The sequence below is a fragment of the Cryptotermes secundus genome, unplaced genomic scaffold, assembly GCF_002891405.2.
Source record: "Cryptotermes secundus unplaced genomic scaffold, Csec_1.0 scaffold68, whole genome shotgun sequence".
Lineage (NCBI taxonomy): Eukaryota > Metazoa > Arthropoda > Insecta > Blattodea > Kalotermitidae > Cryptotermes > Cryptotermes secundus.
In genome coordinates this window covers 444,572-462,695 of record NW_019722422.1, presented here as the reverse complement: position 1 = coordinate 462,695, position 18,124 = coordinate 444,572, and the positions used below count along the sequence as shown (strand labels likewise).

Sequence of the window (18,124 nt, the reverse complement as noted above, 5' to 3'; positions counted from 1 at the left end):
ACTGCCAGTCTTTCCCTAACCTTTGCCACCACCAGGTAGTGGTCAGTATCACAATCTGCTGCCCTGAATGATCGGACATCAAGTATACTTGAGTACCGTCTCCTGTCTATCAAAATATGGTCTATTTGATTGTGTATCTTCCCATTAGGAGATGTCCAAGTAAATTTATGGATGTTATGATGTGGGAACATTGTACTTTTGACAGTGAGATTTTTTGATGTGGCAAAGTTTACAACTCTTAACTCCATTATCATTACTAATTTCATGCAAACTCTCATTCCCAATTGTTGGTCTGAAAATGTCTTCCCTCCCTACTTTGGCACTGAAATCTCCTAACAAAATTTTCTTAGGGTACTTCAGGAATTTATCAAATACATGTTCTAGTTCTTCAAAGAATCTATCCTTTATGTCATCAATTTTATCTTCTGTTGGGGTGTGAACATTCATAACAATATCACACCAGCGACCTTTTAATATTATATATGATATCCTATCACTAACGAATTTTATCCTCTTAACTGCTGATATGATTTTCTTATGTATGAAAAAACCTGTACCTAATTCATGATTTTCATTTCCCTTTCCATAGAAAAATGTATAGTCTCCTGCTGGTGTGATGCCACCTCCATCCCATCTGACCTCCTGTACCCCTGCTAAATCTTACCTTATATTTTAAGATTTCTTCTGCCACTGCCCTGAGCAAACCTGCCCTATATAAACTTCATACATTCCAAGTGCCAAATCTCATATCCATTTTCATTAGCTTAGGTCGTTTATCCAAGGAATCAGTCCAGGTCCGAGGTTTTGTGTTCATTTTCGTAACGATTTTTTACGGTGAGGAGTTGTTAGCCCCACGCCCAACCCCCAAGCTGGCGGGCCACCCCTTGTCGGCTGTCCACGACTGCTGATTCAATATGTTCACAGCTTCCCTCCAAAACTAGAGGGCATCTCCTCCATCCGCAACCTGAGGATGCACCATGCCGTGGTGACAAGGGACCCACCTAACATGGCAATATTGTGGTAGGGATGTGTTAGTATTGTAGGCAAGTACTGCATCTTCACACTTTTAGTGGGTAAAATGTAGAAACAAAACTTCATCTTACCTGCTTTCTCAACTAGTTACTCTACAAAATACCTAGCTAAAGGGTATGAAGATACCTGATTACACTGTACTTGCCATACGCTCACACACACATATCCAAGGAATGTACAGTAAAATTCAAGACTGCATTCTCTTTTGTACTGTTGTGCTTGGAATGAAATGACAAGATCCTGCATAATCCACACTCTATGGACCCAACATCTGGAAGAGCAAGTGCGAATTTTAACAGCTATTATGTCTACTGTAACTCTAGAAGAAAATTAAGCAGGCATATATGCAACAGAAAAATGCTGTCCTGAAGTTTCTCATAGCTGGGAAAGCCTCCAGTGTTGGAATTCATCAAGACTGTTCTGCGTTGTTCAAATACAGTATTCTGTCATTTTCTAGAGCATCTAAGGAAGGTTGGAAGTCTGTTGTTGCTGATACATCACACAGTTGCTGCTATCACCAACGCGCATGGACGTGTCATGGCTTGTATCCTAACAGGCAACTAAATATTAACTCAATGGCCTGACTGGAATATTTAATGGCTTCTGAGAAAAGAACCATGGATTGAAAAGTGTCTGCCGGATGTGTCAAAACAGCAGAAAACAAGCTAGAGGAACTAAAACAATAAAATGCAAAGTAAATCTAAGGGAAGGCATCATGGAGGACTGTAATTTGTGATGAAACCTGGGCACATCATTAAACCAGGAAAGGAAGATAATTTCACAACAGAAGCACACATGTTTACTTCAAAGAAATGTAGGTCAACAGTCCGCAGGTAAAGCCAGAGCCAAGCCATAGCAGTTGGCTCTGTCCAATGAACAATTAAAATCATGTTCTGTATGCAATATAATTAAAGTGTTCAAACATGAAATTATAATAGATACTGTCAAACACTGCCATAAAAAATTCTAGGAAATTTAAAGTGCTTTTTACTCTGTATTGGATTTTCTCTCATGCAAGCAGCATATTCATGTAATCAAGACATCACATTCACCATACAAACTGGAAAATGGGAAGTTTACTACATAATGGAGTCTACCATTTAACTGTAGTGTGTGCACTAAAATCTTCTTGTTGCTGACCATAATGATGGAGACAGAGAAGGTCCCTGAAACACGGTTTCTGATGCAGTTGACTGCCTGAGATTTTAATGGAGTTTATAATTTTTACTGACCGTAATCATGGCCCATACAGTCCATCTGGCAATGCGTGAAAATGTGTAGTGGTAGCACAGTATAATTCTTCCAGCTTGAACACCCAAGTACACAATGAGAATTGAAGTCAGAGTTCCCAGAAGACCTGAATAAATAAACATATATTACATCGTGAGTTCACTGTAATATTCAGTTCATAAACTATAAAAACGTCCACGATTTTTCAGTGCAGTGATACCCTTAATGTATGGAGCGGGTTTCTACATCGACAATGCATGTCTTGCATTTGGCACGTATCTGCAGTGAATACCAAGCCAGAAATGAGTTATCCTCACCAAAATATTTTTGAGGTTTTTCTCAGCCTGCTAAGCAGGACACTAAGGCCTCTTACACACGACACCACCATGGTCGTGCCACCATGAATTTTGGTGGCGCTTTTCCTGTCAGTGAGAATATTTTTTCTCAATACCAAATATGCCACCAGTCATAGATCAGTCTCAAAATGGAGTTGGAAGAGGGAGGGGCTTTAATCTTTTTGTTCTCCCGTTTGTGTAAACGGCGTAAAAACTGAAGTTTTGGGTACACCCAATCTTAATAGACCGATCAACGAAAGGTATTTTCTACACATTGTACACTGACCTTCGACAGAATCCTGACAAATTTTTCATTTTTGCGCACTTGAGTATTGCATCTTTTGATGAGCTGCTACAGTGTATGAAAGAAAAACTGACTGGTGTGGACACCAATATGAGAGACAGCATGCCACCGGAAGAAAAGCTCATGGTCACACTGAGGTAAGAAAAAATTTGACCTTCTTATAGGTTAATTTTAATTAGCTTTATTTGTTGATTGAAACTAATACAGCCTTAAAAATACAAAATTTAAAAAGAACATGTTTTTTGCATTGATATTTTGAGTTTGAAGGCACAACACACTTCACAGAACACAATGCAGAAATGTCTGGCCGCACTCACAGTCGCGTCTCGTGTGAAGACCTTCTATTATATATTACAATGGACTGAGGTGGTGGCGCTACCAAGCTGGTGGCTTGAAAACTCGCGTCCTTCTGCCACCAGCATTATGGCAGCGCTTCCAGAGATGCCACAGCCACCACGTGTGAAAGGTTTCATTTAAAGTTATTAGCTGACATGGCCATGCCACCCTGGTGGCACAACTGTGGTGGTGGTGTATGTAAGAGGCTTAATTATACGTGCTCAGTAAGCACTATGTGGACTGAGTCTGTAAAATAAGAACTGGAAGCAACCTTTAAGTGTTCACATGAGAACACCCAACATTTACTGCTTACTAATTAGAATCCAAGGTTGTCCCTGAACTGAAGCTGAACTTCAGCATACCTTCTGGATCATATGGTGTCACAGTCTCATATACAGACTTGCAAGTAGGATGCTGGTAGATATGATTTTCTCCAAATACTAATCGATCAAGGTACCCAGCAGCTCCACCAGTACAATTCGGACTGGAGCTATGGTTATGAAGCCCACCAGGTCCCAGATATCCCACGGGACAGTCAGGAACAGGCATTAAAAATGTCAGCACAGTGTGTGTTGCAGTGAGAGCAAGTACTACAAGCCACTGCACCCAACTATCCAGTAAGTCTTGGATCACCAACCAACGACCATACTGCAAGAACAAACAACAGATACAGAAACAAAGGTGAAGAAGTATATATTTTGCAAGTGCCTTGATTTTGCATATACAGGCACCAGTGGTGGGAAGCTTTCCTTATTTCAAACAGAAGAAAAAAAATATTTACAGATCTTTGAATATAATGAGTTTTCTTCCTACTTGAATCTATTCTGCTTGAAATATGTTTATCACTCCTTAGCATCTTAGGAATTTTTAAACTGTGCACGAATACCAGAATCAGTTCCATAACATTACAAACAGCAACCATATACTTCCCTACCTGGAAGGAACCTTGAGGTTTCATGAACACAGTTTCGATGAATGCAACAACAAAATATGCAAGTCCTATACGTTGCAGTACACCAGGCAGTCTCAAATTTGTGATGCCGTTTTTCTTGTTCCCACTAGAGTTGAGTATCACACCCAGTGCCACAAGTGTGATGGATCTCGTCAATACTCTCAAGAACAGACGTTTCCGTGACAGCGATCTGCGTAAGTGTGAACGAAGGGAGATGGCCATGCTTGCACCCATGATCCAGAGGAACCTAGCATACAATCATATTTTTAGGTTAGTCTCTAAACTTTACATGTTTCAGTTAACATATGGTTCAATGTAGTAATACTGGTTAAAAACCATTGCAAAATACTGTATATACTAGAGATGTGCACTATCTGTGAATCTGATGTGTCACTGGTCCACTATATAATACTCAGTGAAACATGTATCTTTCACCTGAACATATGAGGGAACTACTCTGACTCTTGATTATTAACATAACAGGAACTGAAAACGTTGATGTACTAGTAACACTTGTATTCAGGAGGTGCTCTGTTAAAATCTTGACTGGCACGCCAGCTATCCTAACTGAGGTCTTTCATGGTTTTCCTAAGTTGTTTCAGTCATTTTCCAGAACAGTACCCCAGTTACCCCACAACTGCTTCCTTCCAAACCCCTTTCACCATTCACCTATTGTCCTACTGTTTGGTGCTGTATAGTCTCGCTAGTGACACTCATAAACTAACACACAAAAGTATGACTAAAAGCAAGATGGAACAGATTTGTGTCACTGAAATACAACTTTGCGAAAAGATATTTCTGCTTTTACCTAATTTTGGTCTTGATTATAAATCTGTCATTCTGGTGAAGTTTTAAATATATCAAACCAACTGCAGTACTTCAAGCAACCATCTCAATCAACCTTGTTAATTTAATTTGAAATGTAGGACTGTTGAAAGGTTGGAACAGAAAGGGATGCACAATAGATTACGGTGCAAGGGTCAGTCTATGCCTACCCCTTATGCATTCATTTGACCTTGTTAATTGGGAGGAAATACAAAAATTCAGGAAGCTGATATGAATCTAAAGAGAATTATAGAGAAAGAGAATTTCTTCTCACTCTGTTACCTGTCAGTATAACAGAGCTTACACCGTGGCAAAGGAAACACTGCCTCTCAAATCTCCCATTGCATTAGCAACAGAGTAAAAAGTAGAGAGGAATATTAATGCATAGGGAAGAAAAATACAAAATAATGACTGATGAATACACCACTGAACTGATTCAAGAGTTGCAAAATTAAAATGCCTACTAATAAAAACTGTGAGCCGGGATAGCATAGTTGGTACAGGAACTGGCTAGGGTCTGGAGTTCAAGTACTGGTAGGGTCAAGAATTCTCTCTTCTCCAAGTCATCCAGGCCAAATCTGGGGTCCACCCAACCTCCTATCCAATGGGTACTGGGGACTCTTTCCCTGTGGGTAAAGCAGCCGGGTGCTTGAAGCTGACCACTCACCTCCAACTAGTACTGAGGTCAAGAAAATGTGGAGCTATACATCCACTCCCCCATACACCTTCATGGCATAGTGCTTAATAAGTTAAGCTCGGGGCCAACTTCACTTTTTTTTTTCCTGATAAAAACTGTTAATTTAGGTGAACAAATTACTTTCTGTTGCTATTTTCAGGAGAATAAAGTTACTCACCATGGGAAAACCAAATCAGCAACTGTCAGACCATTCCATGGAGAGTGTTTGAAAAACCAGTACTGACCTCCTCCATAGTTGACAAATATCATTATTGAAATTGAGATCCTGAAACAGAATGTTCACTCGTAATTATAAAATTATGGTCATCTATAATGAGTACATACTTGTACATCTACATATGTTTACTTTAGTAATTACATGACATGTTAAAATTATGGTCATCCTCACATTCACTTTCTACCACAATCTCTCTCTCTCTCTCATCTTTCTGTTCAGTATGTATGCAGGTGGCAGCAGTTATAGGTCTGCCTCAGCACTAAATTGTGGTGAGAGGTCATCTCCATGTCCTGGCCACTTTTTCTCTGGTATCCACTGGACAGGAGGCTGGGGCGGCATCAGAGCTCCATCTGAATGTCATGGCTGTAGTAGCAGTGGCAGTTTAAACCATTTATGGGACAGGAGCCACATCTCAAATCAGGTAACACTAACAAGTCCTTAGACAGAGTTATCATAAAATTACTGTATTTTCAGCAGCTACACATATCTGATGGAATCAACATGTCTGTTTGAAGCACTCCTGAAAGCCACCATGCCCTACCTGCAGTACAATCTTTGATGCCATTTGAGCATCCACTATATCCTTGAAGCAACAGAATATGACAGGTGGGAAATACAACTACAATACCATGTAAGATTTGAGGCTTTCATGGCGGTGACTATGAAGAAAGCAGTCTTTGTAATTTGCTGCTGAACAAGCAATGACTACTGTGCTGGCCTCTGGCTACCCACAGTGGTACACATTTTGTCAGCACACTTCTTAAAAATGTTGAACCACTTATTTATGGAAAGCCCACCACTGTCTAACAGGAACTTGATTTTCAAGTGGTAATAATATGCAACTCGCATGATTTCTTTTGCAGCAAAAGTACACCTTTAAACCTTCCTTCTAGTATAGCACTATAACCATGAACTGTATTTCTAGAAGGAAAATATATCCTTACAGGTTAGTGTTCATATTTACTTACACTGAATTTTTATTTCATTTAATTGAGGATGAGGTGGACAGGTCATGTAGCGCGAATGGGGGAGACGAGGAATGCGTCTAGCATATTGGTGGGAAAGCCAGAAGAGACCACAGGGAACACCAAGGCGTAGGTGGGTGGACAATATTTGAATGGATCTTAGAGAGATAGGATGGGATGGTATGGATTGGATAGAGCTGGATCAGGATAGGAACCAGTGGAGGGCTCTTGTGAACACAGTAATGAACCTTTGGGTTCCATAAAATGCTGGGAAATTCTTGAGTAGCTGCAGAATTGGCAGCTCCTCCAGAAGGGCTCAGCTCCATGAGTAAGTAAGTTTAATTTGCAAGTACATTTCCTTTTCTGGCCCTTACAGGCTTTATATTAAAATAAACTCACCCTCGAAATACATCCAATGACTTCACGCGACCTTTCGACCTTATAACAGTAACAGCCTCGGATATTAATGATGGGACATCTGTTGGACTAGGAGTTCCCAAATCCTAAACACAAGACACAAAACTTTGACCATTTTTAGTTACTGCACTTCCATTTATGCCTCTATCAATGTCTGCAGACACTATGTTGACCTATAGGAACATTTAATTTCCCATGTTTTCACTTATATAACAATGAATTCGGTGCATTATATCATTTAGGATTCTAGAAATCTGTTTCTTAGTTCTCTACACTGTTGTTAGAAATCACAAATGTTTGAACCCAAATGCATATCAGTTATTTAATGGTCATATGTAAAACTGTCAGCCAGAAGATAGTGTCCTCTTTGTCCTACTAAATCAGCAGCTTAAGTTCAGATATGGACTCTGAACAAACATCATACAACACTGGATGGAAAATAACCAATTCAATCTGAAACCAAATTTTATGGGCCTCTTAATTTTGTATTGCTAAATTACCTTTCTTTTTCTTTATGAAACCTTACACAATTCTGCATTACATGTAAATATTTCCACACTTCTGAAAAGAATGTCTGGGAATGGCGTCAGAATTGTGGAATCCCCTCAAATATAATTAAGAAATAACTTACTCCACTATGAGGGAGAAGTAAGGGATTCTGATGGAAAATAGGTGCAGAAAAATCATACATAAACATAAAACAGTGTCATATAATAACAGTGCTACTGTACTTACACTCTCCAACTCTGAAAATGGCACATTTCGTGCTCTTATTTGTGCTACCCATTCAGATGAATATATACATCGGCCAATGTTGAACAACAAGAAAGCTGCCAAATAGATGAAGAAAGCAACCACAATTGCTGGAAGTAAAGGCAATCTGCATTACTAAAAAAATAATACAGTGCTAATGTTCATCGTTCAATCTACAAAATATCGGTGTCTGATAAGGAAAACCAAATCATACGTAACCAAACAATTCATATCTACAGACATAAAACAGCTGAAAACAATCAGAACTGTAAGGCTAAAACAATAACAAGGGTTACGGCCTATTTTAGATTTCAAGGATTCCTTAACATTAAGTTCCGTTTGGAGCGTATGTATCAAAAAGGGGCACGCGGTAGCAGGGTTCAATTTCTGACGAGATCACTGTATTTTTTAAACAACCTAATCCTTCCAGCAGCACTATGACCCTGGGGTTGACTCAGCCTCTAACAGAAATGAGTACCAGGAATCTTCCTGTGGGGTAAAGGACGGCTGGCGCATAAGGTTGACAGTCTCACTGTCATCTATGAGGTGACTGTCTAGGAAATGAGCCCCAATGTCTTACAACCCTATGGCCCTCCATGGTCTGTTACAGGGATAGCTTTACCTTATCCTACATTTATGTAGTACTGAATCTATATGATGGTAGAAAGGTTAATACCAATATTTTTTCTTTATGTCTTAACTTTTTCACTCCAAAGTTTATTTTCCTATGACATAAGTAACATTTTGTGAAGCTGAAGATTTCAGATGTTTTTACAAAGCAGTTATTTTTAAAATTGCCAATCATATACAAAAGTTACTTAGTTCTAATTAATGAGCATTCATTTTATACATACGTATATAAGGTTTATCAGGGCTTTGAATTGTGTATATTCCATAGCAACTGTCTCCTGTGATGTTCCAGCCATATATTCCGTGTTCTTCAAACTTATATCCCTCACTGTAAATAAAATTAAGTGTGTATGATTTGCAAAATAATGACAGAAATTACATTCACAGGTTAAAATAAAACAATTTATACTGTCTTAGTCTCCAAAATTTATTCATGCTTAATAACATTTCTGAGTCTTTCAGTCCACTGACTGTCAACACCAATTCATGAAGGTTCTGGATGTAAGAAATAAGTGACTTCTGGTATGAATAAGTTTCAGGTATCTTAATAAGTACAATGATGAAAACTTATTATTTTGGTTACAATAAATTTCAAATGGAACTTTTTTATCTTCATAATCTTATGTCAGTACCTCTTTCCTCTTAATTTTATATAAATTGATCTTAATTATTCTTAAAGAAAATAATTTTCCTTCTGTTAATTTGACATTATTGAAAATATGACTACAAACTTGCACTGAAACTAGAAGTTTGTAGGCGAAAACATCTAGAGACAGAACTTCCATTTTACATCAATGAAAGCTTCAACATCCTAAATTTCTGCATATGGAGGTTTTATTGTGATTGACTTCTGACACAACTTTGTATGTTGAAAATCTATGTCGCTGCTTCTTCAGGTTACTATATTTATAGTAAATTAATAAACTGGTAACCTCTAGAGTCCCAAGACAAATTAGAGCAACAGAATTGTAATTGTATGACTGACGCTTTAATATTCAAAGCAGACGTAGTATATTCTTTGAGTATTTGGTGTCTTGTATATCTGCGACTGGTTCTATATCAGACTGGCGACATTTGTAGCCTGTTCTTGATTAATGGAATATTACAATAAACTGAACTGAACTGAACAGAAAAGGAAACTATTTACATGCCAGTGCTAATTACATCACACTTTCACATCCAACATGCCCAGCATTTTGGATTAAAACATGTAACATCCGATTAGTTGCAGAAGAACAAACTGTCAGCGGTGATCAGAAATACAGGTGTTAGTACCTAAAAACCATATATCAGTAAGAAATTTGTCTTAATAATTTGCAAATTGAGAATGAAACTGCTTTTAATTTACCTGCATAAATCTGCATTTAGACTGTGAACTGTACCACATCTATGCATACTTACTAGCAATATTCTGAATGGTTATTTTCAACATACAAATCTATAGGAAACGTTGTCTTCAACAGCACTGACACACTGCCATTTGCAGGTAACCTGGCAGCTTCAATAAAATCACACTGTAAAGAGAGAAAAAATTAAGTAATCCTACAGTCAGCTGCAGTGTGAGGCAACCAGAAGCAACACAAAACTTTACTTTAAAAAATATATTATACTGTAGTCATAAATAGATGTATTCAGCTTATTCTTAATTTCATGTTAATGTACAATAAACGCTAGTTTAAAAGGATAAATATTGTTATGTATGATGAGAGATACTGAAATTTGGCCATTTTACCATATACATGTAAGGTACTAAAGTACCTATGCCTAAGCACCATAAGGACATAAAGGATGTGTTAAAGTGAGGCGCTATGTACTCTACGACTTGGCATACAACTTTTCAATGAATGCCTGGAAATTTCCCTAGTTCTGAAAGATCATTTGTACCTCTGGATAACACTGTACTGATGACTTGTATATGGGGAGGTGTAAATTGAAGAGTTCTAGCTTCTGAGATGTAATACCATGTAGTCTGCTGAAAATCAACCGACATTTCAGAGGAACATGTCACTCTCATCTTCAGGGTCAAAGAATAAGCCAAGCAGCAAACACGGCTCTTAGCTCTTGACTTTCAACAGACCGCACAGCATTATATCCCAGGACAGGGAAGTCTTCATAACCACTGCTGTAAGAACAAAAAATCCTACACGTGTAAATTGGTTCAGGAAGATAATGAGGATAAAAGGAAATTCTAATGGTGGCTCTCATGCTACTGTACATAATCACAGCAGTCTAGACAGATTTTTTTCCTTACTGTACATGAGATCACATATAATGTGTCATTTAGAGGGAGTTAAAATAACTGGGCAATTGTATATTACGTTATTCATATGACATTGTGAATATTATTATTGCTTGGTCTAAAGAATGCAATAAAACAGATTTACCTTATCACATTCTTCTGACTGGGTCCAGAGAGTGAGAGAATGAGGCGATGATGATATCACTTTCAGACATGCTTCATCTAACCCTAACTGGGGATTAGTTTCATTACACTGTTTAGATTCATCCCACTGTAATAACATCTTCAACACTGTATTCCAGTTAAGATTTTCATACATCCTGTAATAGAAGAGTTACAAGCCTGAGATAATATAATATAAATCACATTTATTTCTACATTAACCTTCATTGAATGTGCACTACACTGTAACAGCACATGCACACAGTCCAGCTGACAACACTGCATTCTTTCAATGCTAATAGCATTACCCCTCACCTGAACTCTTGCTGCCAGTGGATTTAAAATCCCCTACTCATGGAAAATTGCTGGCCATGGTAGCCAAGCCGTTTGAGGCATGCACTGTCTTCGCGTGCTTAGAAGCTAGGATTGTGGGTTCGAATACCACACAAGGCACAGATGTTTGGTATGTGTATGCATTTATTCTCTGTTTGTGTTGTCTCTTGTTTAGATAGAGGCCTTGCGACGAGCTGATCACCCATCCAAGGAGTCCTACCACGTGTAAAAATGATCAATAAAACTGAGAAATCAGCCCTATGCTCCAAAGTAAGAGCAAAGGGGAAGAAAAAGAAATTAACTGAAAATTAAGGTTAATGAATTTTTTTCTGTGAAGACATGGTTTTGTTCTGTTGAAGTCCACACACATGACACTGAATTACTGCATTCTTTATTATCAATGTTACTTTGGGCTTGATTGTGATTTAGGTTCATGTTCACATGCATTCATGCACAGGTGCAACACACAGTTGAGTATTTATTCTATAATGTTGATTTGCAGATCAGATTGTAATAAATGTGATGCAAATTATTTCAGTAATGTTAAGATATGATGTATATTTGTAATTTAAAATAATGTACTATTTTAAATTTGCATTTTCAACATTCCAACACAACAAATATACTTACAGACTTATATTGTTCAGTTATGTTTCTGGGTATTGATTCATTTGGCAAGTTTTCCTTAGTGTATAAACACATATGAACTTTTCTGAAACAACAGATGTTACAACTTTACATTACGTCAGAATGCACGCTAAAGCCTTACAGTACAATAACATGCAAATTCTGTCTTCTAAAACCATATGAACATATCACAATTTACAATTAAATTCAATACAAATTTAACTTAAAGTCACTCCCCATGAGCATAGATACAATTTTGACATTTTCTCAGATATATATTGACTTGTAATGTGGTGAAGCTGCCATGAACTCAAATAGTATTTAAGTGAAAGACGTCGATGATTTCTGTCATACTGCAGCATTCTCAACCCACATACAAATTGCACAGCCTTAAGCGACAATTACCTTTTGCATGAATAGGAGAGAAATTATTAAACCACACATGTTAAAACTCCTATTGTTACACCATAGCAATTAGCAGCATTCTAATCCCTTGATGGAGATATCTGAATACTTCATACAGGAAATGTTTCTGGAAAATATCCTTACAATCTTCATAGAATTTTAATTCAATATGATGAGGCAGACAATAAAAATTCTCATACCCAACCACTACTCATTAGTAGAAAAAGGTGCAATAGTTCATAAACCTGTATATTGCTTGAAATGTTTACAGTACTGTAATAAAAACTGGAACTATACCATTATGGTATATGTTTTAATATTCAAGGGACCACAGACAACAACAACCTGGGCATGATCTAGAGACACCAATGTTTTTCAATATCATTACATCCACTAGATTTAACATATATTATTCCAAGGTTAATTTTACAGTGCTGTCTTCATACATGGTTTTGATACAAAACATAATAATGTCTTGCCACATAACATTATAAATACATGGCTACTATAACTGATTCATTCGTTTTTAAAACGCTATATTTTCCAAAGCATTATACCTACAAATATGATTGATATATAAAAAGAACCGTAAACTCGCCAAGTTTTCTTCATACTCTACAAATGTTCTATCTATGCCCCTTGGGTCACATGACACACGTCCAGGCAGTAGTCGAGCTTGTTCCACACATTTTGTAGCATCATCCTGTCAATGGTCATCACTGCAGCATCTATGCGTTCCCTCAGCTCTACTACTGTTCTTGGCAGTGGGGGTACGTAAACACGATCCTTAATGTACCCCCAAAGGAAGAAGTCACAAGGCATTAATTAGATCAAGTGATCTGGGAGGCCAAGTGAACAGAGCTACGTCATTCTCACCAACACGCCCAATCCAGCGTGTCCTTATTGCCGATACAACCACAAAATGCTTTGTTTACATGGCGGTTCTTTTCCGTACTCTCTTTTGAATGCGCGTTGCACTGCTATAACAGACGAACATCTCGCATATTCCAACAAACAAAAACTCTTTTCTTGCATTGTCGCCAGTTTGTAAAGGCACTGAACTTGTGCTGCCAACTGGTGCACACAATACAAACTTGGTGAGGTTACGGTTCTTTTTATATATCAATCATATTTGTCCGTGTAATACTTTGGAAAATATGGCGTTTTAAAAACGAATGAATCATTTATAGTAGCCCTGTATAATGATGTTATATTCACTGATTTTATCACAAATAATTTCACCTTTGTTATGAAGTTATTCTTGTGACTAGAACTACATACTTCATGTGCCCATAGGAATGGAGGTAAGGCTCTATGCATTTTCATGCATTAGAACTTTGCATCTCTGTATAGCATGACAGTATGTTCTTTATGAATAACTTCACCTTTTCTCATTTTACATGATATATGCAAATTCTCTGTCCATGAATTAACGATTATGGTAGACATGAATGGCTATTAAAATAAATTTCCATACTGATATCACACATAATTGTATAAGATATTTCACTGATCAAGGCAAATCTGAAAATGTGGTACATTTAAAAAAAATGTGATTATATATAAAAAGTCTGACATGTTACATCAGAAACAGGCAAGAAGGACTGGGTCTCTAATCCCTGAATGTCACATAGAATCAATAGAAATGATAAGTCAATATTAATTTTTATACCAATACCAAAATACTTTCAATGTGGTATTGTATCAAATTACTAACATCCTTTGATAGTCTTTGTAATGTCACAGAAGACGCAAGCAGAGCACTCTAATTCAAAAAGTGAAACAAAATGTAATTAAACAGCAGTTAAATATCTGATATTCTTCCACAATTTCAATGTCATGAGTATGTTTTCATATTTAGAATAAGAAAATATTGATACTACTGGAAACCACTATTTCACCTGAAATGAAATTAAAGGTGTCACGTTAAGGAAGGCACTACACAACACATTAGGAAAGTAGTTTACAAGAGCATATACAGATAAACAGAACAATGACTTAATCTGTTACACAAGTATGTAAATTACTTTCCTTTATCATAAAGTTACTAGAAAGCATATAATTATCCATAGGATAAATCCACCAGGAACGCAGATATAATGAGCAACCATCTTATCCAGACTTTGCTTTGGCAAACCTCTCTGAAATGTTCTTCCAATTAACAACGTCAAAAATTGCCTTCACGTAATCAGGTCGCACATTTGTATACTGCAAATAGTAAGCATGTTCCCAAACATCAATGCCAAAGAGAGGTACAAGACCTGTTGTTGCTTCCAATGGGTCCTGATTTGCAAAGGCTGCTAACTGAAGTCGCTTTGTCTGTCTGTTGCAGCCCAGCCAACCCCAACCAGATTCCTGCACTCCAACAGATACTGCTGACAGTTGTGCTTTCAAGTTGTCAAGTGAGCCAAAATTGTTTTTAATAGCCTCTTCCAATTCACTTGATGGGCTTCCTCCAGTAGGAGACAGGTTTTGCCAGAAGATTGTGTGGTTGATGTGGCCTCCACCATTGAACTTCAGTGCAGGGCCCAGGCTGATGATTGTGCTTACACAGTTCTTTGCTTGTGCTTCCTTCAACTTCTCTGGATTATTGAGGTTGTTCACATAAGCAGCATGATGTTTTGAATGATGGAGCTTCATGATCTCAGCACAATAATTGGTTCCAGCGCATTATAATTGTATGGCAGATCAGGAAGTGTGTGCTTCTGATGCTCACCTCCATTGCACAGAATTCTGGGATGATTATATCTGATAAGTGATAACAATCCTCGCCTGTACAAAATCATTCCAGTCAATGTAACTATTGTGCAATTTTATAAAAAACTACTTTGACAACTTTGACCGACATAACCTAGAAAGCAATAGTCATGGACAACTTGTAGGAGAATCAAAGATTACAGTTGATCATCAGCATGGTTTAAATACAATACATAATCTTGATACTGCCATGAGAATCTAAAATCTTTTAGTTATACTGGATTTTACAATTTAGATCTTAACAAGACCTTGAATGCTTTGGCGAAATGAACATTTGGGGTGACAACTAGTTAGCGGGGCAGCAATCTGATTTAATATTTGGTATGCTAAACTGATCTACAAAAACAAAGATGATTCCGTATACTTTTACCCACTTAACTTCACAAGATGGGCTGGACCAAATTGTCCTTGCAGATAACAGTTGCAGGAATCATCAGATCTACCAACAGCAATTAGATCTTGTTGCATTTAAGGTTCTCACAGCAGTGGATATAGTTTTATCTTCTGGGACATATAGCCGTGTAGTCCAGTGAACGTTAACCGACGTTTCGGAGGAATATATATTACCTCTATCTTCAGTGTCGAAGAGTTGTCCAAAACTGAAAATCGGCACAAAGCACGGTGCTAGCACGGCAAATCGGACTATATGGTGTTATATCCCTGGCGACTGCACCCTTCAGTAATTACGTTACTAACCAATTCAATGTTAATAAATTACGTAATTCTGCTACATGTGTATTGCAATAACGACTTACTAAAAAGTTCCTTAAAATGCATACATTCACATGTAGTGGGTACGTACTGTATATTCTGGCGGTATCTTTTCTTTTCTAGGCGAGAAATGCTAATGTTACCATTATTATTCCGTTTGCCTTTCCATTTGTTTTGTAAAATCACGACCAACAGTCTTCGAATACTTTCCCATTTGACACCGTTCAACACCACAGATTTGACCAATCTGTATCACCCTATGGAAGCAAACACCAGGAGCTAAACCGTAACCGGAAGCATTGTAAGCGACTTTGAACCATTGAAACTAATACATGGAATGAGATTTACCTTGCTAGCTGAAGCTATCAGGATGAATTAATAGGTCGTGAGCAAAGGAGTTCCGAAATTAATAAGACTCAAACTAACAATATACGGAATTCATAAAACGTTTCATAAGCATTGAATTTCATAATATTATCATCATGTGGTGTTGCTAAAATACACAACGTAATTCAGAACGAACAACGCTATTTATCGTTATGCAAACCCTTTTGACAGCTTAAACACGAGAAAACTATTACAGGCTCTAGACTCAGCGATGGGAAATGGCAATTTTCTAAATAAAAAACCCTCATTAGGGATATCATGGACCATAACTATGAGTTCACTGGTGTAAGGGATGGGTTGATCCTTAACCTTTAAGTGACAATATGTTGCAAATGATGGCACACTATAATGATCCACTGAATCCTCTTCTGTTCATATTATTGACGGTGGACATGAGGATAGTGAACCACCTGAAATTATAATACTGATGTAAACGGATGTTGTGGTCGTACTCTCATCGTAGACCTGCACATAGCATTTTACATTCTACTTACTCCTAAGGATTTGACAGCTTTCTGAAATAGTACTGCTGTCTGCGATTATTTTCTGGGAATTAGTGGGCTCTGAAGCACATATGAAACGACGTATATTCATTGACAATTGATATCGCAATATACCTACTCCCCTAATTTGGCCCCTTGTGATACATTCATACTTTTCCTAAACTGAAAACTGAATTTAAAAGGAGAACGTTTTACAACAAGGGCATTAGTGAAAATGTGACAATAAACTGAGAGCCATTCCAAAAAAATGAATTGTAGGCATGCTCTAACAAAGCAAGAACACTGGGATTGAGCTATTCTGTTGTGTGGAGACTACTTTGAAGGGAATACATTCCAAAGTTTGTGAGATCTCATATTGTGTTTGTTATTACTTTTTGATAGGCCTTCATACTGTAACTGAACAGTTTCCAAAAATATTTGTTATCCATATGGTTATGCTCTTAACTTACAGCCTTCTGCAGCAGAATAGGTTGCACTTCAAGTTGCTACCTATCATGTGGATTAACTGTACATTCTTATAGCAGCAGAGGACTGTAACAGGACTCACTACATTTCTGTCTGTTTTAATTGTTTACTTTCTTTCACTATATGTCATTTAAGAGTACAACAGAGAATGCAATAGGTATGTGTGAAATGACCAACTATAGAATAATACGTGTTGTTTTGAGCAAGTCCATTCTTGTACATAGTTACCACTTTTAACATCTGTACAGACTGTTGTGTGGTAATGTCTGTGTAGTGTGTCATCTTTAAAATAGTTCAGTTCCTATATGCATTTCTTATTTTAAATCCACATTACTGCTGGATATGAAAACAGCTACAACCTGCTCCTTTCGTTATGGTCAAGTATCTGTTTCAGACTTACTGAAGTCTTCAGTTGATTTATTTACCTAACTTTGTGTTCTATTTGGGTTATATTTTTATTTGAATGAACAGCAAAGTACCAAAGATGATCATTTCTGAGTCTTCTCATTACTACTAAGAGTTTGGGTGAGCCCTATTGTGTCTTTTTCTACCACTTCATGTACACAAACTGTCAGCACATTTTGTGAATACTAATTATTTTCTCAAAGCTACATCACTGTGTCTTATGTGAATAATTCAAACAGATAAAAAATCAAATACCTGTGTTTAGATTTATGAGCTAATTACTGGTCCTAATGTACCCACATATTAATTGAAGTTTTGTTCTTTGTTTTCACTGATGCTTTCACTTTGCTTCTTCCCCCCCCCCTGGAAACAAGCAGCATTTTGGACCCACCCAGCCTCCTATCAGTTGGGTATGAGGGGCTCTTTCCCCGGGAGTA

The 18,124-nt window shown here is 37.4% G+C and overlaps 1 protein-coding gene and 1 pseudogene across 4 annotated transcripts in view; both read right to left on the bottom strand.

The window, feature by feature from the left end:
- LOC111861261 (heparan-alpha-glucosaminide N-acetyltransferase) overlaps positions 1-17,904 on the bottom strand; it is a 21,533-nt gene extending 3,629 nt beyond the window's left edge. The window contains exons 1-12 of one of the 4 annotated variants that reach the window (XM_033750249.1): positions 16,019-17,904; positions 15,784-15,815; positions 12,058-12,139; positions 11,078-11,252; positions 10,095-10,207; positions 8,918-9,021; positions 8,046-8,173; positions 7,293-7,396; positions 5,869-5,976; positions 4,172-4,436; positions 3,600-3,885; positions 2,265-2,389 (exon numbers count right to left, since the gene is read on the bottom strand). In XM_033750249.1, coding sequence (XP_033606140.1) covers positions 2,265-2,389; positions 3,600-3,885; positions 4,172-4,436; positions 5,869-5,976; positions 7,293-7,396; positions 8,046-8,173; positions 8,918-9,021; positions 10,095-10,207; positions 11,078-11,251 — 1,407 coding nt within the window. In that variant the 5' untranslated portion in view covers position 11,252; positions 12,058-12,139; positions 15,784-15,815; positions 16,019-17,904. Of the gene's footprint in view, positions 1-2,264; positions 2,390-3,599; positions 3,886-4,171; positions 4,437-5,868; positions 5,977-7,292; positions 7,397-8,045; positions 8,174-8,917; positions 9,022-10,094; positions 10,208-11,077; positions 11,253-12,057; positions 12,140-15,590; positions 15,730-15,783; positions 15,816-16,018 lie in introns of those variants that run through there. The other 3 variants (XM_023845680.2, XM_023845681.2, XM_023845683.2) reach the window with 3 other exon arrangements.
- LOC111861262 lies at positions 14,513-15,565 on the bottom strand (annotated as a pseudogene).
- Positions 17,905-18,124: the final 220 nt, after the last annotated feature.